General features: G+C 43.1%; 1 protein-coding gene across 3 annotated transcripts in view; it reads left to right on the plus strand.

Annotated features, from left to right (window-relative positions):
* The window catches only part of eIF5B (eukaryotic translation initiation factor 5B), a 134880-nt gene extending 109441 nt beyond the window's left edge, over window positions 1-25439 (plus strand). For all 3 annotated transcript variants that reach the window (XM_068356708.1, XM_068356707.1, XM_068356709.1), the window contains 3 exons: window positions 2999-3142; window positions 5081-5176; window positions 16463-25439. In XM_068356708.1, the coding sequence (XP_068212809.1) occupies window positions 2999-3142; window positions 5081-5176; window positions 16463-16732 (510 nt within the window). In that variant the 3' untranslated portion in view covers window positions 16733-25439. The remainder of the gene's footprint in view (window positions 1-2998; window positions 3143-5080; window positions 5177-16462) is intronic.
* The last annotated feature ends 224 nt before the right edge of the window (window positions 25440-25663 follow it).

Below are 25663 nucleotides of genomic sequence, written 5' to 3' on the forward strand. Positions count from 1 at the left end.
ACTCTCGGGGGATCAGAGGTGATTGATATGTTTGCTACATTGCTAAACTGGAATATCCCAAGTTTTAGAATGATGAGAAGGGTTTGAGGTCACTTTCCAACATCCTGGGATCACATGTACTCCTGTGCATATTGCCCCAGATTCTCTTGATTTACGGAGGATCAACGGAGTGCTGATCACGCCTGGTGTCAGGAGGCCCCTGGGATTCTGATATGTTAGCCTTTTTAGTTGAGTTTCCCCTTGGAAAAAAAATTCTCGTCTGCCACACCTTGAGAGATACCTCCATTCCTGAAACTTGTTTGCACTCCACGGTTAGAGACTATAGCATTTTCTATGAGCGAAAGGCTTTTTGCAAGAGACTTAAAAGATGTCTGGGGAACCTATGATGGGGCCCCTGCAGCTTTCTTCCAAGGAAGTGGACTTTTTTCTACAATTGCTGTCATTGACGGGGTACTTCTCTAATCTGAGCTATTCTAGCGTAGTTTTTGAGATTACTCTTTGTCTTTGTCAAGAGAAGAACTTCTCGGTTGTGGATGGAAGAGGCTACTGCTCAGCTTTGAGCAAAGTCCTTTGAAGAAAGACCTTTTCGTCAAGTTGAGGATATCTCTGTCCATAGGGAGCTTCAAGTAGTCATTCCCACTCCAGGACCTCAGTCCTTGGAGTGATATGTGACCAGTGTTATTAAGTCTTATGCATGTCCCATACAAGCCTTTGAGATGAGCATCAGGAAAAAATCTGACTGAAGGTTTTTTGGTTATTGTAGCTTTAAGGAAGTGAGTTGGGAAGTGATTCACATTTTGTATGTACAGTAACTAATTCAAAAGGATGAAAGAAAATCTTGGCGTGTTCTCGAGTTTGTGACTGAGACCATGATGCCCACAATACCAGAGTCAATTCTCCATCTCTTCTCAGGAGGCATCCAAAGGGCATCAGAACGACTGGCTTCACTGTCAGACAGGGGCTCCTTGTTGCTATTTTAAGAAGACTCGGTGCTTCAGGTCTGTGTTCCCAAGACTTGTTAGCACGGGAAGGATAAAGAGAAAGATATCCAGCAACAGTTTCTTTCTGGTTTTGTGACTCCATTACATGTGCCTACTGTATACCTCAACCAGTGAAGGGGTTGGAGGCTAAACTCTGAGAGGGACTCCCTTATTTAGGGATATTGGGTCCTCCTTAGCTCGCAGGAACGTGTCAGTGGCTAAGAATTAAGACAGTCGGCTAGGTAGTAGGTTGGCCAAAGCACCAGCCACCCGTTGAGATACTACCGCAAGGGAGTTATTTAGTCCTTTGACTGGCTAGACAGTACTACATTGGATCCCTTTCTCTGGTTACAGCTCGTTTCATCTTTGTCTGGCATATTCTTTACTCATTCTTCTCTTTCCTCATACACTTGACAACACTGAAATTATCAAGCAATTCTTATTCTCTTAGAGGTTAACTACTTCACTGTAATTGTTCAGTGGCTACTTTCCTCTCGGTAAGGGTAGAAGACTCTTTAGCTGTGGTAAGCAGCTCTTCTAGGAGAAGGACACTCCAAAATCAAACCATTGTTCTCTAGTCTTGGGTAGTACCATAGCCTCTGTACCATGGTCTTCCACTGTCTTGGGGGTACACTCGGGCACACTATTCAATCTTGTTTCTCTTCCTCTTGTTATTTTGAAGTTTATATCCTCTTATTATTTTCAAGTTTTTATAGTTTACATGTGAAAGATTTATTTTAATGTTGTTATTGTTCTGAAACTTCTCATAGTTTTTCCTTATTTCCTTTCCTTTCTGAGCTATTTTCCCTGTTGTAGCCCTTGGGCTTACAGCATCCTGTTTCTTCAATTAGGGTTGTAGCTTAGCAACTAATAATAATGATAATAATAATAAAAATACTACTACTAATAATAATGCAGATTTCCTTTACCTCTCACTACCTGCAGAAGTATACCAACAGGTCCTTGGGAACTTTCACCCATGTTCCCGCAGTGAGCGCTCATCAGTTTATATAGCTAGTCTAATTCTCTCGTGATAGGATGTATATTGTTTAAAGGCGGGTTTAAACAGTTGATTGTTTTGTTAAACACGGTTCGATAGACGAGTTTGAAGTTATGTTCGATCGTGTGAACGGGGTATTTGGTTATCGAACGGTTGGAAGAATGTCTGTTCTCGCCTGACTTTTGTGGGCGGGGCTTCAATATCCACAAAACGTATGCATTTGTGGGTGACCCCATCTCTTCAAACCGTTTGACAAACAGGTTTGACAACCACTGTTCGATCTTGTAAACCCTGCTTTAGATAGCTGTTTTGTCATAAACCTAGAATGAAAGGTAGAAGAACTAGCCTTTTACAATTATTTCTTCTCCATGGCTGCTATGAACTGGACTAAATGGTAGATGTAGGGGAGCTTCATAACTGAACAACCTTTCTTTTTAGACAAGATTCTTTTGAGAAATATCTGTCCACCATTCTCCAAGACTTGGGGGAGGATAGATAAAATGTATTTAATCCCTATTCCTTGATGTGTGTACATTCAGACAAACATTCTGTACCCATGACCCATCATAATTTACTTTTGGTATGGGTCCAGTGTAATGCCTGTGTCATATATATGCTCATATTGTTATGAGGTTGGCAGGAGTCATTCATCAACTTTACTCCTATGCAGGACCAGGTGCTCTGGCATTTCCTGGAAAAGTTAAACTAGCTAGATTCTTGTTCACAGGGACTTCCGAAGGATGCGTCTCCTATTAAAAGACGAGGGTTTGTATTCATGTAGTAATAAATTTCCAAAGTATTTTGTGATTTTTGTAGCGATACAAACCTGAGTCCTTCAAGTTACACATCCTGCCCCAATCACCCTGCAAGTCTTAGGCCTAAGGTCAAAAGTGAGAGTCTAGCAGACTGGCAGGTGGGTGGGCTTCCCTGCTTATAAAAATGTTCTTATTTTAATATATATTTTAATAGATCTGCTCACTTTACATAAAATTTGTGATTTATAGTTCTAACTTTACAGGAAGGAGTAAAAATATTCTCAGAAGAGACTATATATCATCTTGGAGACAGATATGTCGAGTATCTTAAAGAATACAAGAAGAAAAAGCAAGATGAATTCCGAAGTATTGCAGTATTCCCCAGTCGATTAAAAATTATACCAACTGTAAGTACTCTAGTTTATTGTATTTATTGTAAAAAAAAATTGGATGGTTATTTTCCTTTTAATATTGATATGATGTGTATAACTACTTAAGATTTTATCTTGCTAAGTGATTTGCTCCCCGTTAATATTGGGTAAGATTTGTAATTAGGAATGCATGTAGTATATAATTCCTTGATAGTAGTAAGTACATACTGATTTATCCATTGATAGTATCTATTATTGCTCTATCTTACATGTTCGTAAGATGCTAGTTGCCTTTCATGCACCCGAAATCTAATGCTTACTCCATTTTTTAGGTGTTCTAGTTGCACATGTTCATTATCCTTCCTTTCAGCTTTAATGTCCCTTCTTTGTCGTTTTTCATTTTCTTTTTTTTATACTTTTGTTATCTTTTTATAACTTGCACATCCAGTTATATTTTTTTATACCTTGCACATCCAATTTCATTTTTTTAAACCTTACATAACTAGTTTCATATTTTTTTTTATACCTTACCCATCCAATCTGGTTGCTTCTCATATATTAGATTTTATATCATGTAACTGTACTTGTTGTATTGGGCTATTTAATACTTAGGTGTTCTTTTCTTACTGTAATAACAGTTGCATTCTGGCTGTTCTTTATTGTTTTCCTGAGAATTATGGTCTTTAGTAGCTATTTCTTCCTTTTATTTTAATGTCTAGTTAACTTTGGAAAATTTTTCCATACCTTATCATGATAAATACTGAATTTTATAAAGAAGTAATATGCAAAGAAAAAGATCATTAGATGGTCATATAAATAAAAAATTAAATGACCAAAGCAAGTAATATTCAGTAATATTGAAATATTTAAAGATTTTAAAATACTACAAGTTGTTAATCAGTAATGCCTACAAATTTGGAAAAGCAGACAAAACAATTAGAATGTGGTGTTTAGTATAGGGACATAATTAAAAATGAAAGAATTTGTTTTGCTTACTAATATAAAAGACAAACTCCATCAATTAATTTTTGGTAGTGTGTATATATACATGGTGCAAGGTTGAATGTCATGTTGAATGGAGAGTTACTTGAGGAGGTGGATCAGTTTAAGTACTTGGGGTCTGTTGTTGCAGCAAATGGTGGAGTGGAAGCAGATGTACGTCAGAGAGTGAATGAAGGTTGCAAAGTGTTGGGGGCAGTTAAGGGAGTAGTAAAAAATAGAGGGTTGGGCATGAATGTAAAGAGAGTTCTATATGAGAAAGTGATTGTACCAACTGTGATGTATGGATCGGAGTTGTGGGGAATGAAAGTGATGGAGAGATAGAGATTGAATGTGTTTGAGATGAAGTGTCTGAGGAGTATGGCTGGTGTATCTCGAGTAGATAGGGTTAGGAACGAAGTGATGAAGGTGAGAATGGGTGTAAGAAATGAGTTAGCAGCTAGAGTGGATATGAATGTGTTGAGGTGGTTTGGCCATGTTGAGAGAATGGAAAATGGCTGTCTGCTAAAAAAGGTGATGAATGCAAGAGTTGATGGGAGAAGTACGAGAGGAAGGTCAAGGTTTGGGTGGATGGATGGAGTGAAGGAAGCTCTGGGTGATAGGAGGATAGATGTGAGCGAGGCAAGAGAGCGTGCTAGAAATAGGAATGAATGGAGAGCGATTGTGACGCAGTTTCAGTAGGCCCTGCTGCTGCCTCCAATGCCTTAGATGACCGCGGAGGTAGCAGCAGTAGGGGACTCAGCATTATGAAGCTTCATCTGTGGTGGATAATGTGGGAGGGTGGGCTGTGACACCCTAGCAGTACCAGCTGAACTCGGTTGAGTCCCTTGTTAGGCTGGGAGGAACGTAGAGAGTAGAGGTCCCCTTTTTGTTTTTGTTTCTTTGTTGATGTCGGCTACCCCCCAAAATTGGGGGAAGGGCCTTGGTATATGTATGTATGTATTATTACACTCATACTATTTACTTTTTTTTCAGGCTATATTTAACAAACGTGACCCTATTGTATTAGGAGTTAATATTGAGGCTGGAGTTTTAAGAACAGGAACACCTCTATGCGTTCCATCGAAAGAGGTACTGTATTTTAATTTTCGTCAAATAAATTTCTGTATATAAGCAGCACGTCAATTTTTTTCTTTGCGTGATATAATTCTTAATCCATAAACATTGTTCATGTGAATAGCAAATAACTTTTTTTTGCATTCCAGACTTGAATTCTTTATAACTTCCTTTGCTTATAGGCTATTGTATAATTGGTGCACTCTTCATGCAGTGCATTGTGGTCATTACCAAAGGATCTATGCAGCATCCCAAGTTGCACACATTTTATGCTATTAACTATACCTCCATTCTTACATCGTGTCACCTTGCACACCAATCTCTAAAGTTGTACTTCATGAGCAACTGCAGGGCTCTCTCCAAGTTGTGCTCATCACTGAATAGCTTTCTCAGCTCCAGTGCTGGCCCATATGACCCAAATTCAATAAATTATCATCTTTAATTTACCATATTTTGTCATGCCTTATTACATGTCAAAATTTTGTGAAAGGTAAACATTTGTTCCTACACAAATGCAAACTATCATTCTTTAATAGGAGTATGATTTCAGCAAACTTGGAAATGGCTCTTAAAACTTTTAACAAGGTGGTGGTAGTTGTTGGCGGGTGGAGGATAGCCCCCGCCTATCCGACAGGCAACTTGGTGCTCACTTTAATTTCAGCTACAGCACAGTACAGGCTTGCCCCTGTACTTCCTCAAATTCTGGATGTTTTAATGTTTGTCATTTTCTTTTATATTGAATGAATTTGCTGGCCGATTGTTGGGTTCGAGGGATATTAAAGGAAGAAGAGAAAGATATGCCGTTGTTCTCTGGTTAAACTAAATAAGAGACACTGTTCTCCATCAAAGTCCTTCTTCCAGTTGGGCATGTTAAAATTCATTTCTTTGCTAGTGTGGCCTTATGACAATGACAATGATGACACTGAACTTGAAAGTTGCCATACCTTTGGGCATTCCTACGTTGGAGCGCCCTGAGTGTTAATGTGAGAGATACCACCCTTCTTCCCTAAAGCATCTTCCTGAGCCCCGAGAGTTGCTAAGGGCTTATCACCTGGTAATGATGGCTCTTCAAAGAGACCGTGTGGTGTCTTCCCCCATGGAAGCATCATCATTGGCTTGTAAGAGCTCATAGAATGAGAAATTCAAGTTCTTCTTTCTCCTCTACATCATCTTTAAACTTTATACTGACTTCTGTGAAACCAATAAATAGAAATCTTCATCATGGTAATTGTTTACATGTGTACTCCGACCGATCTCTCCCCATGTGTGGGTGGAGGGATGGTGCGATACAGAGAACCAACTCATCCTTGGGAAGTGTCTTAGCATGTAGTAGTTACTCATGTGCCTGGTACCAGTGTTTGGTCTTAAATGGACCAAGCACACTCACTATTGGTCTGGATAAAGGGTCGCCTTTCTTTCCCCTTCCCTGGATGATTGACCATTCTTTCTTCTCACTTTTAGGGGAAAAAGAGAGAAGCAATACTTGCCAAAGCGTATCCCATACCAGGAAGAAGTATATGCATGTGCAGCTACTGCTACTGTGCTTAGTCTCAGTCTGAGGTCAGTGAGTGCCAATAAACTATCCCACAGCAAGAAAAAGTATTGGCATGGGCTGCTCTCGGTCTTGTATCAAATGCAGCACGCTTGACCAAACCTGCAATCGCTACTATTGCTGACCCAAAGAAAATAGCATCTTCGTTCAAGAACATCGATTAGCCGTAGTTAGTTTGACTTTGATCAATCTCCCTGTGTATGTGTGGAAGGTGCTTACCAGGAACATATTCATTTTCAAGATGTATATCAGTACGCCGTACAGATAGTAGGTGTTCACTTAACCATGCGTTCGAGACAGCATGCATATTGTCTGTCATAATGGACGCTGCCCTTTTCCCCTCCCTTCAGCATGTTCGAGGAACATCTCAGGATTTCCCTTATCATCAGTCCACTCTCACCTGTTCAGTGTGACCTCGAGGTCCGTTTCCACCTGCTCCGGTCACCGAGTGATCTGTCTTAACATATTATCGGACACCATGCACCTGTCCAGTGACTTTATGGTCGCAGCATCTATCACCTGTTGTGTCACACCACTCCAGTCTACATGCTAAGATCTCCCAATGTGCAGAGATCCCTCCATGTACTGAAATTTTTATGCACGTTAAGACCTGCCCACGACACAAGATCTTCCCATGCACAGAGATCTGTCAACATTACGAGATCTTCCTTCACTGGTGAAGCTCATTCCTCAGGGTGTCTCCACCAGTGATTGCACCAGTTGTGCCTGAAGCGTCGTTACTTAGGGCTTATCACCTGGTAGTGATGGCTCTTCAAAGAGACCCCTGTGGTGTCTTCCCTCATGGAAGCAGCATCATTGGCTTGTATGACCTCATAGAATGTGAAATTCAAGTTCCTCTTTCTCTTCTACATCATCATCTTTAAACTTCATACTATGACTTCTTACCATCTGGTTCCAGTGGAAGAAGAGTAGCCTAGTGGCAGAGCAATAAAAACCCCATCACGGGAACTCCTCACCTTCGGAATGCTGCAGTTCTATGATGTATTCAAGGAGGGATGGGGCACACACCTGAGGAATCGGTCCCATCTCTGGGATATGATACACTTAAGAAATGTACCTATATATCAACCTGCTGGATATGCAAGCAACATTGCTAGCATAAATTTAATAGGGCACTACGGTAGTTAGTAGCAAGTATTGTTCGTGCATTACGTCAAGAAACTAGGGGCACCGTTGAACACACCCTTTGACAGTTAGCAAATCAGATGTACACTTTAATGGTGTAGAAGAGATGTCAGCAAGGGTTTCACAACACAAGATGAATGTTCGAGCAGATACATCGAATTCTCATCGATACAGTAGAGTCAGAAGTGATCTCTATATCATTGCATGGCAAAAAGGCTGTTTACTTGTCTGCTTGCCACTAAATTGAACAAGAAACTTTGTTTTCTGTTCTTCAGGCCCAGACTTGTCGGCAGTGTTTGAGGATGTCTTTTAATACCCCCTGGGAATATCTAGACAAACATGCCTTCCACTCATTTACCTAATTTGTCGATTGTTCAACAGATATTTGATGATAATGGGCTTGGGACGATAGACAAAATGGCATTAGGATCAGCCATTTTCCTAATTTACCTTTGTTGAGGAAGCTCCTTAGCCTCCGAGGGGGAAAGGTTATCACTCAGCCATGAACTAAGTTTTCAGATTAACGTGTAGTCTTTTCTTCTTCATGGGATTATTCAAGGCTTTCAAAGAGCTTTGAGCAGTCTTCCCCTACTCTGGAACTCAAACAGTAGAATGGAATGTGTTTAGAGTCTTTGGATATCTCAAGGCCTTAGAGGGCCGTCAGATTGGGATCTGTCCCTCAAGACTGGCTTCTACAAACGTGGGCCTCAGTGAAGCGAGTGTCATGGCATTTCCTGTGTCACAAGTCCTTCTGAAGGGTGGAAGGTCACCCAGAACCCAGCTGTTCACGTCTTTGATTCCTTCCTCATCTCTTCTCAACGAGTGATAAGTGGGGAGGAGGATTACTAACCTATGTCCTGTGAGGACACTGACACTAACTTGAGGACTCAAGTTTTAAGCAAAGCACCAGATTCTTTCTCTGCACTGGAAAGTATAAAGGGAAATGATCCAAGAATAGTTTCCTATTGCACTTGTGGGACAATCAGGCATGCTTATCCTGCAAGCAATGAGACAGAAGGACCATCCGGGATTCAAGCACATGAAGTCAGATATCATACCTACCTTAGTTCTCAGGAGGAACCTTGAAGGTCTTGCAGGTAGGAGTCTGGTAATGACAGGCAACCTTCTCTGCTCACTACCTATGGGAATATAGCCACATGTCCCTGGATATCCTCACCCTAGGTTCTGTGGTAGTTGCACAACAGATTTTGTAGCAAAATCTAGCATCTTCACAGGATAAGAAACATGTCATCCAAGATAGCGGTCACTACTTAGGAGAAAGATTTGCTGGCATTTTTCCTCCTCTTTCTTCTCCTCCCTTTGGGTACAATAGGTGTAGTATTGTGCTCTGGATCGGACACTAGATGCAGATAAGCTGCATATTCGAACAAGTTTGCTAAACAGACAAGATTTGTTTAGACATAGACATATCTTTCCCATCCTTCTAGACAAAGGGAAGGATAGGAAAACTGTATGAAAACCATTTATTGTAAGTGACTGAGCATACATTTCTGTATCCTTTCCCATGACTATCTTCCATTCACCAGCTAGGAACCTATTCCACTACCTGCCGCAGAGTCATGGCCAGGTCATTTGGAGGTTGATAGGAGTCCTCACTTTTGCTCTTGTACAGGTACAAGGGGCCTCGCATTTCAATGTAAAGCAAACCAGTCGGTTTGGAAATAGAGACTTCATTCCTCCTAAGGAATTTCATATTAAAGGACAATAGTTTGTATTTGAGTAGGGATAAATCACTAATTTGTTCCAACACGGAGTACTTACCTCGAACTACTTTCTTAGGAGTATCTGGGATCTCCTCCCAACCGACCAGAGTTTTGTGTAGTCTACCCTATACCCATTTTCTATGAGGGGTAACCTCAGGCGGAGTGATACACGCCTTGAGGCTAACCCTGGGTCAGAGAGCATGCTTGCTCAGGTCTCGACCTCCGGTAAGTTCTCTGGTCGCGTCGCGATATCATCTCACCGCTCTCCTTAATCCCAGTGTGACTCTTTGTGTCACCAACCACTGTATCTCACGTGGTTCCTTTATGCTTTTCCCTTTGCTTTCCCCTTTGCTTTCCCTGTGCGTTCTTGTGTCTCGTAGTGCTTCCTACTGCGTTATGGAGCATCCCTGCCATTGTCCTGGGCCTATGGCCGGTAAATCGTGTGGAGCGTTTCTATCGAAACCGGAAATAGACCCGCACTCCTTTTGTTCGTCGTGTAGGGGCAGTGTGTGTTCCCCTACCGCCATGTGTCCGGAGTGCGTGTCCTGGAACAAGGTGCAGTGGGTGCGTTATGGCACCAAAAAGAAGAAGGCGACGAAGAAGTTGCCTAGGAAGTCGAGCATCGCTTATCCTCTTGCTTCGCCGGGCGTGTCGTCGGGCCGAGCTTCCCTGCCACCCTCCCCTACCCAGAGTAGGGGACGAGGTAAGTCCGTTGCGGGGAAGAGGCCTGTGGCCCTTCCCCAGGAGTCTGAGCTGCAAGATAGTGGGGTTGTGGCATCTTTCCAGGCAAGTGTGGGGCCTGAGGGAGGGTCGGGAGTGTTTGTGGGGGACGGAGTCCTGGTGCAGGTGCAAACAGGGCATGGGGGGGGAAAATGTCCCTAATTCTTCTCCAGCCTCCTGGGGTTGTTTTTCAGGAACTTCTGCAGCCGAAGGTACCACGGAGAAGGAACACTCGCCGACAGAGGACCCCCTCGCGTGGGTACCCCCGAAGACACCCTTCAGGTCCCCTCTGAGAATGGAAGAGGGCTTCGGTTCCCGTCCCCCACTGAAGAGCGTCCACGCTCCCCTCCCCCACTGAAGAGCGTCCGCGCTCCCCTCCAGCGCCATCTGCTACGTTTCCGGACGTCTTCCTATAGGTCCTGCCGCCGGTCGAGCGTCTTCGCGTGAGTCGGCCCCACCTAAACGGGCCTACAAGTCGTCGGGTTCGTCAGTCGAGGCTTTTTCCTGCTCCTCGGAGGACGAAGCCCGGAGAAAACACAGAAGGCATCGAGAGAAGTCCCGCAGGAGGCGCTCCCGTTCGCGCTTCTGCTCCAGGTCTCGCCACGGGAGAAGGCGTTCCGGATCCCCCAGGAGGAAATGGAGGAGAAGTGGCTCCCCAGACGAGGAATGGGTGGTTATACCTCGCATCAGACTGTTGGAGTTAGCAGCGGTCCCAGGCTCTTCAGGTTGGCGCCCTAGAGCCCGTTCTCCGGAGAGGTACTCTTCCAGTAGCAGATTCGACCGACGGAGGGAGGCGTCGTTCCAGATCCCAGCAGACAGGCATAAGTCTGCTAAGGTTCCGGCTCCATCCGCCCAGCGGAGAGAGTCGCCCCTTTGGTCTGGCAGGACATCCCTGAGCCGTCAGGATCGTGAAGGACGGCTCCCCTCGTCGAGTAGACCCGCAGACACGTGGTCCTCCGTGAGGAAGGATAGACCGAGGATGGAGGCCTCCATCTCGACGGCTATGCCCGTTCTTCAACCAGAACCCCAGGAGATGGAGAGGACCAAGGCCTTGGCTTCTCCCCATACGGAAGCCTCCGACGGAGGTGCCCCGTCGCATGCATCAGTTCGTCCTGCGGAGGGACTAGACGATGAGGGGGAGGGGTCTGCAGTGGAAGTATCAGCCTATCGCAGAGTGATAGGCCTCATCTGGAGACACCACAGGCTAGACGAACCCGAGCCCTCCTCCGAGGAATTCTGGCGGTCCAGTCTCAACAGACTGGTGGATGCCCCCGTCCAGCAGAGACCTTCTCTGGCCCTTCCACTAGCCAGGAATGTGAAGCTAGGTAGAGCCCACGTGGACAAGACTGTGGCCAACCATGCCGAGGCTCCCAAGAACCAGAGTTCCTCCAAACTACTACAGGGCCTGAAGTCCCAGAGCAAGTTCTACCTTCTGAAAGGCCACCGTGCAGGCGCATGTACCCGGGAGCCTGCACTCGCCGTTTTGGGACAAGGAGCTGCGGAAGAGAAAGCCTCGTCAGCACCAATCTGTTTCTCCCCTGCGGAAGCCCCCATGATGGAGGAGATTGTGAAGGACCTGGTGAACGTCTCCTCCTGGCTGGATTGGTGGGCGTTCAGGCATCGTACGACCTCACGGTCCCTGAAAATCAGGCCTTACTCAAGGAGCTGATTAGCTCGGGAGGTAAGGCCCTGAAGTTTCTCTCATACCAGTCACTAGCACAGGCCGCCAACTGGGTCCTATGGATGAGGGACATGGTCCTTAACAAGATAACCAGACGGCTCCCCGACAGAGAGGCGAGGTCCCTGAGAAGCCTAACCCTGTGGGATGACTTGATTTTCCCCCTGAAGGCAACTGAGGAGTCGATTGAAAGGGTCAGAAAACTCAAGGACCAGGGCGATCTCAGACCTCCCCCAGTGAGGAGGCCCGCGCACAGAAGGTCGACCTCCGATGTTCCTCCGCCATCTCGGCCTACTCCTAGCCAGACCAGGAGAGACACCCTTACTACGGCCTGGTCACAGTCCTCTCAGACCTCCCGTATGGGAGCAGCCTCAGCTCAATCCTCCTATAGGCCTTCGTACGCAGCGTCCAGAAGAGGGCGTTCAGGCCGAGCCTCTAGGAGAAGATAGGGAGGGAGGCCCCCTACTCCTGCCAAAGCCTCAGGTGGGGGATGCCTCAAACGCTCTTGGCAAGCATGGAAAGACCACGGAGCAGACCCGTGGGCAGTGGCAGTCCTGAAGGAAGGGTACAGGTTACCCTTCCTAGCGGAACCCCAACTCTGATACCAGATCAGCAGGCAGGGTGGCTAGCCCCCAAGGACCCCTTGAAAAAGACAGCCCTACAGGAAGAAGTCTCAGCGATGTTGGCAAAAGGAGCGATGGAACCAGTCAAGGACCCTGGTCCGGGGTTCTACAGCAGGCTGTTCCTGGTGGAGAAGGCAACAAGGGGGATGGAGACCGGTCATAGACCTCTCAGCCCTCAACAAATTCGTGTGCAAGACCGACTTCAAGATGGACACTCCGAAGTCGGTCTTAGCGTCCTTGAGGGAAGGGGACTTCATGATGTCAGTAGACCTCAAGGATGCCTACTTCCAAATTCCAATTCATCTATCCAGCAGGAAGTACCTATGGGTGAAATGGGGTACCCAGGCGTTGCAGTTCAGGACCCTCTGCTTCAGGCTGTCCACAGCCCCTCAGGTCTTCACCAGGGTCTTCACAACGGTCTCAGCCTGGGCACACGAACAGGGCACTCACCTGATTCGGTACCTAGACGACTGGTTGTTACTTTCAGCCTCAGAGGAAGTACTGAGGGAACAAGGCGCGAAGCTTCTGCAGTTCTGCAACGTCCTGGGTATCATCATCAACCTGAAGAAGTCCCAGTTGATACCCTCCACTAGGATGACCTACCTCGGAATGGTTCTGGACTCCCGGTTGGCGAGAGCCTTCCCCTCCGCGGAGAGATTAGACAACCTAGACCGAGTCCTCCACCCCTTCCTGTCGGACCAGCCCAGGAGAGCGAAGGACCGGCAGAGACTGATAGGACACCTTGTGTCATTAGAGAAACTGGTCCCCCAGGGCAGGCTGAAGCTCAGAGAGGTCCAGTGGAATCTGAATGAGAACTGGAACCAGAGGGACTCCCTCCACAAGGTGATCCCAGTGTTCCCGGAGACGAAAGAAGTCCTAGAGTGGTGGTGCGGCAGGTCGAACTCCCTCAAGGGACTGCCCTTCGCAGCCGACCCTCCGGAGATGCTCCTGTTCACGGACGCATCAAAGGAGGGGTGGGGTGCCCATCTGCTCGGACGTTCAGCAAGAGGGACCTGGACGAGCGAGGAAAAAGCCCAGCATATAAACGTGTTAGAGATGCGGGCAGTACGAAGGGTGTGCCTGGAGTTCGTCCATCTACTCCGGGGGAATACTGTGGCGTTGATGTGCGACAACGCCACGGTAGTGGCGTACATAAAGAAACAAGGAGGACTAAGATCGTAGGAGTTGTGCGTCCTCACGTTGGAACTGCTGGAATGGGCCGAAGTAGAACAGATCAGGATCTCAGCAAGGTTCATTCGGGGAAAAAGGAATGTCCTGGCTGACGGCCTCAGCAGGATGAGACAAGTAGTGGGTTCCGAATGGTCCCTGCACCCAGGAGTAGCCAAAACCATCATTCTGAAATGGGTGTCGCCGGTGATGGAGCTCTTCGCAACGAGGTTGAACGCTCAGCTCCCCGTGTTTTGTTCTGTCCCAGATCCAAGAGCGGCGTTCGAGGACGCCTTCCAACATCCCTGGGACAACCTCGACATTTACGCCTTCCCCCCACCTGTGGATGACTTTGGTAGCGCCCTGGTGGCCGGAAAGAGAATGTTTCGTGGATCTAAAAGAACTGGCACGACTTCCACCTTGGCCCCTTCCAGACAGGCCAGACCTTCTTCGGAAACCACATTTCCAAAGGCTTCACGAGAACCCTCGGTCCCTCCGTCTTCACGCGTGGAGGTTATCGAGCGTCTCCTGAGGAAAGAAAGCTATTCGTCGGGGACGGCAGCGAGGATGTCAGGCTACCTGAGACAATCATCGGCAGCAGTCTACCAAGCAAAGTGGGCCACCTTTACTAAGTGGTGCGCCTCTAAGAACATCAGGCCCCTGAGGGCCTCCATCCCGGAGATAGCGGACTTCCTGGTTTATCTCAGGGAAGTGGCAAACATTTCCATCCCGGCCATCAAGGGAGTACGGGCTGCTCTGGGTCAAGTCTTCCTCCTGAAGGGCATCGACCTAGGATCCTCCAGACATCTATCGATGCTCATTAAGAGCTTCGAACAATCGTGTCCCCCCGTAAGCCGTTCGGGTGCCACAGTGGGACGTGGGCAGGGTCCTGAAGATGTTATCAAAGCCTCCCTTCGAACCCCTAAAGGACATCGTGGGCAAGGTTCTCACCCTCAAGACGGTTTTCCTATTGGCATTAGCTTCGGCGAAACGAGTAGGGGAGATACATGGACTGTCCTACGAGGTCTCTCACTCGAAGGGCTGGCGGGAGCTCACCTTCAGGTTCGTGCCGTCCTTCGTTGCGAAGACCCAGAATCCTACCGTGTGGGATCCCAGGTTTGAGGGGATCTCAATACCAGCAATTCCTCGTTCGGACAACTCGAAGGACTTGCGTCTGTGCCCTGTCAGGGCCGTAAGAAAATACTTAGAGAGGACAGCCAGACTTCAGCCCGAGATCAAAAGTCTGTTTGTGTCCACAGGCCTGGTGAAGAAGCCAGTCTCGAAGAACGCTATCTCTTTCTGGTTGAGGCAAGTAATCATCAGGGCCTACAGTAAGGCAGGTATCCCCCTGCCGGGGAAGCCCAGTCCCCCACGACATTAGGGGTCTGAGCACCACGTTAGCGTTCGAGAAGAATATGGCAGTGGGCCAAATCCTGAGAGCAGGCACCTGGGCTAACCAGTCTACCTTCACTGCTCATTACTTGAAGGACTATTCAAGAAAATCCCTGGACGGTTTCTCGATAGGTATTGTCGTTTCTGTGCTCCAAACGGTTTAAAGGTCTAGCCCCAGTGATAACCACAGGTAGAAAGTACAAGAGACACAGGTTTGTTCCTTAACCCCCTTGTTCTTCCCCCCCTTTTTCCGCTTAAAATGGTTTTAGATAGGACTCTGAGCCGGGATACAAGGACTCCTACTTTGGAAGGACATGGCTCCTAGGATTTTTTGCACAGGTGAGTTACTTAGACACTAAGATGAGTTTTTTGTGTTGTTTCCCCTATTCTCATTTTTCCTTTGGGTCATCAAGACCTAGCCTCCTATCTAGGTCTTGGGATATATCTCAGCACAGTCTCAGAGGGTTAAGGCCACTCCCACCTCCTAAAGTATAAGTCTCCTAAGAAAGTAGTTCGAGGTAAGTACTCTGTGTTGGAACAAATCACAAATATTTAAGTAATTTGTATTTTCCTAACAGTACTTACTTCGAACTACTTTCGGGTAATGGGCCGCCCTTCCTTCCCTGAGTGCCTTATGGAATTCTTAGAGACCTAAAACTACCAAGAACTTACTGGAGGTCGAGACCTAAGCAAGCATGCTCTCTGACCCAGGGTTAGCCTCAGGGCGTGTATCACTCCGCCTGAGGTTACCCCTCGTAGAAAATGGGTATAGGGTAGACTACACAAAACTCTGGTCGGTTGGGAGGAGATCCCAGATACTCCTAAGAAAGTAGTTTGAGGTAAGTACTGTTAGGAAAAATACAAATTACTTAAAAATTTGTGATTTTTAAAGTAATTTTATATTGTATAAATTACAACCCTGTGACCTTTCAAGTTGTAATTCCCTCCTTAACCACACGCCATTTTTAGGTTCAGGGTTTATGAGAGCTGACTTGTCTACTATCCATCCATCAACAACTACTATCGCTTCAAATGTTTAAAAAGCCTTTCCCAAATTTGTTGATATCTTACTCCTATCAAAGAATTCAGGTTTTTATAGTTAGGAAAATGTGTGATTTTGTAGCTAGTGGCTGTGATCTCCAAATTTGCTTCTTAAAAGAATCACTAAATATTTCAAGCAAAAAATAACCCTTTATAAAGACAAGTGTTTAGTTTAGAGTGAAATCTGCAATTTGGCAAAAATACTAAATTGGTACGTTGGTCTTAATTTACAAATTAATTTTATTCTTTTTATTTCAGTTTGTTGAAATTGGAATAGTCACATCCATGGAATTTGATCACAAAAATGTTGATCTAGCAAAGAAAGGCGACGAAGTTTGCATCAAAATTGAAAACGTTCCAGGACATACGCCGAAGTTAGTTGGCCGACATTTTGAGCCTGAAGATATGTTAGTGAGCAAAATTTCTCGTGAATCTATAAATGCTTGTAAAGACTATTTTAGAGATGATCTATCAAAGACTGATTGGAAGTTAATGCTTGAATTGAAAAAACAATTCCAGATTCTATAAGTATTTAACTCTTTAGGAATAAATTATTGTGGAAATTTACCGTATTTGCTCGAGGTTCAGCAGTTTGATTTTTTGGTGGAACTGCAGATGCTGTATATTTTACAACAGAATAGAAAACTGGTAACCTGGCATCACTAATTGCTGGTACGCAAGATACTGTACAATTTTGCATGTTTCCAACCCTGGTTTTCTTGTGTTTATATCTAGCTTTTGTCAAAGTGGAAGAGATCTGCATTGATTATCTGGAAGCTTGGTTGTGGAGTTTTGTTGTTTCAAGCACTTTTTTTCCCCTTCACAATATTTGCTCTCCTCTTGCTAGAAATTTGCAGGCAATTGGTTGTGAAAGGTTGATAGTAAACCACATGACAAGTGGATCTCTATGTGAACTACAGTATATGAAAAAGAGAATTTTGTATTTGCCTCAAGATTTAGGAAATCAAGGAAATTTAAATATTGCAACTTTGAAGTTTTGTTGCTGTGAAAAGCAACATCTAGATATCAGTCAATGAATTGAAGAACAGCAAACAATGGCACTATTTATTAAAAAACAAATACTGTAATGGTTAAATGTCAGCTTCCTTCCATTTCTATTTTGTACTGTTATGACATGACTTATGGTTATTGATCTCTCTGCCCTTTGATATTCACCTATTTCTCAACTTAAGAGGTCATGAGGAATTTCAATTAGCATTGTAGAAACACTAAAACATAAGCAAATTCAAGCACATTGCTTAGAAGCATTGTTACAAATTATATACAGGTATTTAATTTTTAAATTGGAGATGGTACACAATGTTTCTACTTTTACTACCCTATTTGGATAGAAAATTAAAGTTTTGCATATTGTTTATTCCAAGATAAAGATTTTCTTATGTGTTAAAACTTTTCTTATATTATGTGTTAAAACAAAACTATAGTTCAAAAGAACAGACTTGTTATAGGTTTCTGCATAGGCATGCTTAAAAGTATATATTGTAGTAGTCTATACTTTTGGTACTTTCAGTGGTTACATTTTGAAAATGTCTTTTTTTTTTTTTCCTTTTTTTTTTTATAAAAGATAACCTTTTAAGCATTTTGAAAAAATAATTTAGCTGTTACAATTAAAGAAATAACAATCATCAATATTGTAAATTATTACAAAAATATTGTGAATCTTCAATATTCAACATGGTAAAAGTCATGTCTGATTGGCTTTTATTTATATTTGCCCTTATTAAAAGAACTTGAGCATGGAATTCATTCTAAGTTTGTTCGTTATGACATGAATACAAACCCTTGTACTTCAAATGGGGGAGTAAATAACAGCATCATTGACCTTGTCGGGTCAACAAAAACTGCCTGTGTGGGAGGCTAGTGTGAAGAGAAGGGAGTTGCCCGAGTTAACCCCTTTTCCCACATGGGCCAAATCCTTTTTCTTGCTCCAGACATGACTTCGACTAGCCAAGGTACTACGGCAACTTGAACTGACTGTTTTTCCCCTAGCTTGTTTGTGCGTTCGTGTTTTAATGGAGTAAGCATGCGGGATGAGGAAATGCCCTGGCTGTGATGAACAACGGCTCAATACTTTCTAGAGGTAGACCCCCCTTCAACTTGTAACCCATGCTCCCTTTTCTGTTGGGTGACCCCTATTCCACTTGTAACCCATGCAGGAACCAGCAGTGTTTCAAATTCTCAACCTGCCCTAAACTGTAAGAATGGCCAGAGGAACATGGGTGTGCCATGTTAGGAGCAGAAGGAAGAAGGCGGCAAACGTGGCATCACTGTCCTTCCAAGATGGCAGCAGAGACCTTTCTGTCACATATGCATCTTACTCTACAGCACTCATAAGAGGATCATGTAAAGATGCTAGCACCCACATACATGTGTGTGGGAACAAAAGGTTGGACCTCTATTCATTTCCCTGTGGTGCATGTAGAGGTACTTAGATAATGCGGTTCTCGTTCACCCTCAAAGGGTCCACTACATCAGAGCTGTTTATTTACCTCTTTATGGCTGCCAAACCAGTAGGGGAAACCACCTCGTTCAAGGTACCGTCGCTAAAAAGCACGGGGAACAAGAGACCAGACCTTCTTCCATTCCTAACCCAGGCCCACCTCTACGGGGTTTGAACTGGACTAGGCTTTCCTTGCGGTCTCTAAGAAAGAATGCCGAACAGCGGGTCGAGAGCTTTAGAGGGAACGCCACTACTCCCCACCCCAATGCACTCTAAGCTAGAACCTTAATTGGAAAAAGCAGGATGCTATAAGCCCAAGGGCTCCAACAAGGAAAACAGAGCCCAGTGAGGAAATAAATAAATAAACTACAAGAGAAAGTAATGAACAATTGAAATATAATAAAAGTTACAACATTAAAACAAATCTTTCATATATGAATTATAAAAAGAGACTTATGTCACCCTGTTCAACATCATAACATTAGCTGTAAGTTTTAACCAAGTCTCTTACTGTTTTCCTTCTCCCGTTTAGAAAAGAACGCATTCCAGAGACATTTCGGACTACATACAATAAGCGAGTTTCATCCCGGTACTGCCACTATGTCATGGCACGCAGTGAACCTCATGTTAGGATGTATGACGACTGGCAATGGCGCAAGAGTTTTCAAGTTCTTGCGACTTTGATATAGCATTAAGAGTTTATAATAATTCCGTAAATAATTTTCATTTAAATATTTTCTCATGGATTTTAACCTCAGTAAGTCGCCTCATTAGGAGTCTCACCAAGATCAAGCAGGGAGAGATTATTACCTTGGAAGACTCGGAGAAGAGGACCTTCCAAGACTGTACTCGGAGTGAACCTTGAGAGAGGAACGTCACTGTGAGCAATCATGGCATATCCTAATAGGTGGCCCTCCCCTATATCACAAGGACTACCTCACCGTCACTGGATTAATTCTGTGATCTAAGGAAGGAAGACATAAGAATGTCTATGGCCTCTACAACGTTTTAACGTTTCCAGAGGGTTAAAATTACTAGCTATACCATCACATGCAATTACTGCCCAGCTTCCAAGACAAGGAGAACAGATGCATCCAGTCTCCTTCCATCAGGTTGACTTCTTAAGAAGAGGTCCCAGGAACAGTACTCTCGGACTCAAGTCCCCTCTCTTGATTTGACGAACAATGAACACCTTCCTCACATGCGAGTGTGATGACTGCTCATTGTTCCTGGTCTCAAGTGCGATCACAACCACCTCTTAGCCACCCCTCCACAATTGAACACAATCTCCGCAACGTGCATGATTGTTAATGAACATCTCCACGCATAAGAGAGAAGGCCAAACACAATAGTCTCCAATCAAATGAGAGCCAGCACTAACATGATCACCTCCCATGCAGACGAGAGCCGACACAAACATGATGGTGTAAGCAAACAATCGTCCAATTATCTATGTCCAAAATCATCAAGCACATGATTTCCAGGTGCTAAGGGTCCATGTGCTACGTTCCAGTTTACCTGCGTTCTAATAACTTCGTCACGAATCAAGCAATCTCGGTATGACTAGTCATTGGGGTTTGGTCCTTACCTATTGCGCAGCAGAGTGATAAAGATACTGATTGCTGACCGATCTATCTGTGCTTACAGGTGGGAGTGAGGGTATGCTCCGCAATTCTCACCTGGTACAAGAAACAAAAGGTTACCTATTGGTAACTTTCCTTTCCCTGAGAATAAGCTTCAGTACATGGACTATGTGCACTTTCGTGAAGTTTCCGTTTGATCGACATTCACGATTGCAGGCTATCGGCAATCACAATTGCAGGCTATAAGATGCTACGTTCACGAGGAACAAGTTTCCCTCATGCTTTAATCCTTGTGTTTCATTTTCCCAGGAGCACTACGATTGTATTCTTTCCCAGCAAAACAAGCCTCCTTGCAGTTATTCTTCATGATCAGTTTCCCACAGGATTGGCCATGACCCTTGGTCAAGACCCATACGATAGGGAACTGCAATCATTATGCATGCGATTGGGAATCATGCTATCATTGGGTGTGATCGGAAATCACTCTTACGGTAGCCACAATCCGGAATCGTGCAAGAAGGCATATACAATCTTTCTTCAGGTCATAGTTACCTTCTAGTCACCAGGTAACTAGCTTACCTATTCTTATTACCTGTTCCTTCCTAACACTTTTTCACCCCAAAGAGGAGGAAGATAGTGTAATTGTACGAGACTTCACCCGATTCCTCTGCATGGTTTTGTGAGAGGAGCCAACTCCCAGAGAGAGAGGGGGGGGGGGGGTTGGTAAAAGACAGGCATCCACCCTCATCACTTCCTGCCTTGGGACATTAATGGGATGCTTCAGTGATAACTTTGGATCTCTCTACTGGTCAATACTCTGAAACTGATTTCTGATTGAGTTTTTCTAGAAATTCCAGTTAGGTCTTGCTTGCTTCAGGGATTGTAACTGGTGACGTCTTTATCTGATCCTAACAAACATATAAGCACTGGGATGTTGAATTTTTTATGCACGGCTGTCAACAAGGATCCTACCCCACCATAGGACAGGTAGATTTGTGTCAACAAATGGGGATGGCATCCTGTTAACCTTCCTGGCAGCAAAAGCACATGTGGGCAATAGACACTGTGGTAGGCTTGACAGCAAGGTTCCTTCCGGGGAAATGACCATAATAGCAGACAAACCAAGTTGGAAGGGCGAAGTAGTTTTGTTAAAGTGGTCCATTGATTAGTTTGCAATCGGCGTAAACCACAAACTCCAAATTTATTTCTCACCAGTCTTGGACCCAACAGCATTCATTGAGGATATGTTTCAGTACCTCTGATGGAATGGATGTGAATACCTTCCCTTTATTGTGCGTAATCAGAGGCACCAAACCTTCGGCTAATCCTAATGACACCAAGGTGGCCCCGACGTGGAGTGGTACCTTGACCTAGTCTCCTTGCAGAAGTGCCTAAAGAATTACCTGAAGCCAAACCTCCTGTGCCAGCCCCATGTGTGAAGATACTGTATCACATCATAGTATCATCCCTTTTTCTTCATGTGTGGAGACTCCAGTTCCTTTTCAGAAAGATGTGGTTTTCAAAGAAATGTTGAGATACTTGGTGTTGGGGAAGGATATTTTTCCAGTCTCAACCTCTGTGTGATAGTAGAAGCTTTCACAGAATAGACAAGCAATAGTCAATACCAGCAGTAAAAGGCTTCTAGGTAGTGTTAAGGGCATCCAGGGACAACTTCATGCTCATGTCTTCTGGAGTTGAACATCAAGAAGGTTCTGGGATTCCTCAAAAAGGCTGAACTGCCTCACGTAGGGACCTAACCCTGGAGGAAGTTGTTATCTTGGCTATGGCATCGGCCAAGAGTTGGTGAGATCCACTGTATCACGTATTAGATCTCACACTTGGAGGGATGGAGAGTGATGACAAAATTTGTGCTGGAATTTGTGGCAAAGACTCTGAACCCTGCACTTTGGGACAAACAATTCGCGTCTTTCTTCATCTCCTGACGATATCCTGACAAACCGGAATATCATCTAATTTTCCCCATCAGGAAGTACCTGAAATGGACAGTAAACTGCAGACCAACCATTCAGAATCTGTCTGTGGGCCCAGGTAGGGTAAAAAAATAAAAAGATCTGTAGGAAACCCCTCAATTTTTGGCTATGGAAAATGATCAGAAGGACATACAAGATTACAGGTAACAAAACTCCTACTGCTGTTAAGGCTCATGAAATGCAAGGAGTGGGGACTACAATGGCCTTGAGGAAGATCGTCTCCGCAAGACAGGTGCTGAAGGCAGGAATATGGAAGAGACAATAATTGACTTTCATGGGCCACCACTTTCTGGAGGTTACACACACATATCTGGACACCTTGGAGTGGGTTGTAGATGCCCAACTAATGATTTAGGTCCTTGACCAGATTCAGATGCAAATTATAGAAAGTGTGTAAATGGCGAATACTTCTTCCTTCCCCCATTTCTCTACTATCAATGACATGGTCCTTCACTCAAAAAAGAAGCACCATACTAGGTGAGACTTGAGAGATATTTTGGTGTATTGTATTAGAAATATGGTCTTCTCTTCAGGAAGAATGATGTTAGACCGGACGATCCCGGTTACTTTAACTTAGAAGGATGGCACCTTCCAAAAAAAAAAGGGGGGGAGGAGGATTCCCCCCTCCCCAGGAAGGATAGCCTGTGAAGAGCTACATCTATTTCTCACCTTCCCTCTTATAGGACAGAATAAATGTTGGAAGAGTGGGCTAGTTGACTATAAAGATTTCTCACTTTCAGCTCAAGTAGTGTCTCTCCTCTCCTAACAGCGAGTCTCCTTTTTAAAGGACAGGGGGTTGTTGTATTTGTGTCAGAACAAATCACTAATTTCAAGGAATTGTAATTTTCCCAATTACAAATCTGAGACATTTTAAGTTTACTTCCCATCTCATCACACCACAAACCTTATAGCTTTGTGATCAAAATGGGGAAATCTCCATATCTCTTACACTCGCTAGCCTAACACACGGGATGTTTTTGTTTACGCAGCTGGGTCAGTGATGCTGTTGTTTACTCTCTTATTTAAATGACTCGGGTTTGTATAGTCGGGAAAAAATACATGTTACATGTATTTCAAATTTGGTGTTTTATAAAGTCAGATTTTGTAGACAGCTGCTAACTATAATTAATATAAGCATACCCTTGTAGTTTTAAAAATGAGTAAAAGAAAAGAAAAGAACACATTTAAATAAGCTATGACATAATGGAAGAGGAAGTAAAGCTTTCACAAAATTATTTTACATTCATGCAGACCACGACTTACGGCAAAAGTATAGGTTGTAGGTTGAATGCCCCTTTTTAGTTTACATTTCCTTTTTTCACACTATGATTTGACTTGGATGTTAATTCAAAACACTTTTTATAGTAACTTCAGACAATTGTACAATACACTGTTCTTAATGTTACTTTATAATTTATAGTTCTTTACATTTGACAAAACTTTGATGATAGTAAAGCGTATAATTTTTGTGTTTCTACAGCATTGCTATGATTAAATTTTGTCATTTGTATGGAACTACCACAAACTAAAAAATAGGTTGATGCTAGTATACTATAAAATTGCATGGTAGTAGTTTTTCTATTACTATTGTAAAGTCTACCATAAGACAACCTTGCAGATAAAGTACAGTAAAAACAAAATTTGATATTGTTAATTGCATCATTCTGTATCTAATTAAATTTAGAGCATCTTGACTTTGAATCCTAGATTTTAAAATTTTGTAATTTAGCTAAAGAATCCTTTTATTTTCAAGCATTTCTAGAAAAAAATCTGGTAATGACTGGTTGGTATTTTGAAATGCAAATTTTACATAAACTTGAAGTTGAATAAAATTGTAAAAAAAAACAGCATACATGTTAAAGGTTCAGTATACCCAATAATTTTCATTTAAGAGTTCAACCTTGTACTGTGACACCTTGCATAAGCCTAATCATGCCAAATGCAATACAATAACTCAACAGGATCACTGAAGTCCATTTACATAGTAATTGCTAGCAGAGGAACATGTTCATGATCACTTTCTCCACTGCAAATATGAATTTCTGCAAAATTTTAACTATTCGCAAGGAATAAGAAAACATGATACTGAATAGGATGTCAACCTTTAGCAAAATCCTGCAAAAAATAAATAGCCACTGTTTGGTAATTAGATACTGTACTTTAAAAACTTTCAATGTGAATAGGAAAAAAATACTTGCATTTGGTAAATTTTCCAGAGCTCATGGGTATAATACGTTCCTTCGAGCAATTGCGGTAATTTTGAACACCCAGGTGAAATTACTCCTACATGAGTGCATGGCTGAGTAACATTCACAGACTATTTGACCGGTATTAAAAAATTCCATGAAAGGTTTGAATCCAGTTTAGTGCTACAGAACAGTCAAGTGAAATTGGAAAGATCGAAAGATATATATATATATATAAGCTTCTTTGCATTGAATGTTCAGCGTAACTATGAACTTTTTTCCACTTGTGTTTTGGAAGAAATTTTGAGCAAAAGAATCAATTTATTCAAGAAGACTGTGTCCTTGGTTTTTGTAGTTGATTAAAAAAAATTGCTTTTGTTTTAGAACATACTCTTTTTATCCAATGGGCTTATTGCTTGAAATTTGTTTTCAACTTGAAATGTTACATGTACATACATTTTTTACAAAAATATTCTGTAATAGGATTTTTACAAAAATATTCTAGGTGATAATTTTGTGTTGTTTGTTATGTTTTTTGTGATTTTCAATATATCATGCTATTCTACTTAGGACTGCTCTCTTGACTTGCCAATGTTTTATCATTTTCAATTAGGAATCATATGCAGTAAAGCATATATGTATCTAACCATATTGAGGGCTATATATATATATGCGTGGCTGTACTTTTGTGTGAGTGTATATATATTTATACACCTTTTCATATATACACAAACATAGTAACTTGAATGAAAGTATAGATGTGACTCAAAAGTGTCAATATATGGCTGTGGATACTATAAATTGGTTTTTCAGAGATGGCATGTTTTTATAATCTAATTTTAGTACAGTAATGTTTACGGTAAACTAGCAAAGCAGGAAATATATTCTTCTATGTTGTGACATCTGCCGATGACTACTGTGTCATGATCTTTTTTATTACCATTAATTTGGTTTGTGTATTTCTTAATATGTATCAAAGTTGGAGGAAAATATAAGTGCTGATGCTTATTAAAACTCGGTGTATACTTCAATGCTCCCTTATAAAATATTGTACTAACCAGTTTTTATAAAATGTAGTTAATTAACATCTCATTAAATGTGGAGTTTAAAAATATTTTCAACCAAATTATGGATTCTCATTGGAAAATATCCTCTAAAGGGAATATTTCACAAAGGCAACATGTTGGCTAAGGCACCTATTAAGACGTTTTGCTAAAAAACTTCAGATAATATGAGAG

This window comes from Palaemon carinicauda, chromosome 33 (assembly GCF_036898095.1).
Source record: "Palaemon carinicauda isolate YSFRI2023 chromosome 33, ASM3689809v2, whole genome shotgun sequence".
NCBI classification, from domain to species: Eukaryota; Metazoa; Arthropoda; class Malacostraca; order Decapoda; family Palaemonidae; genus Palaemon; species Palaemon carinicauda.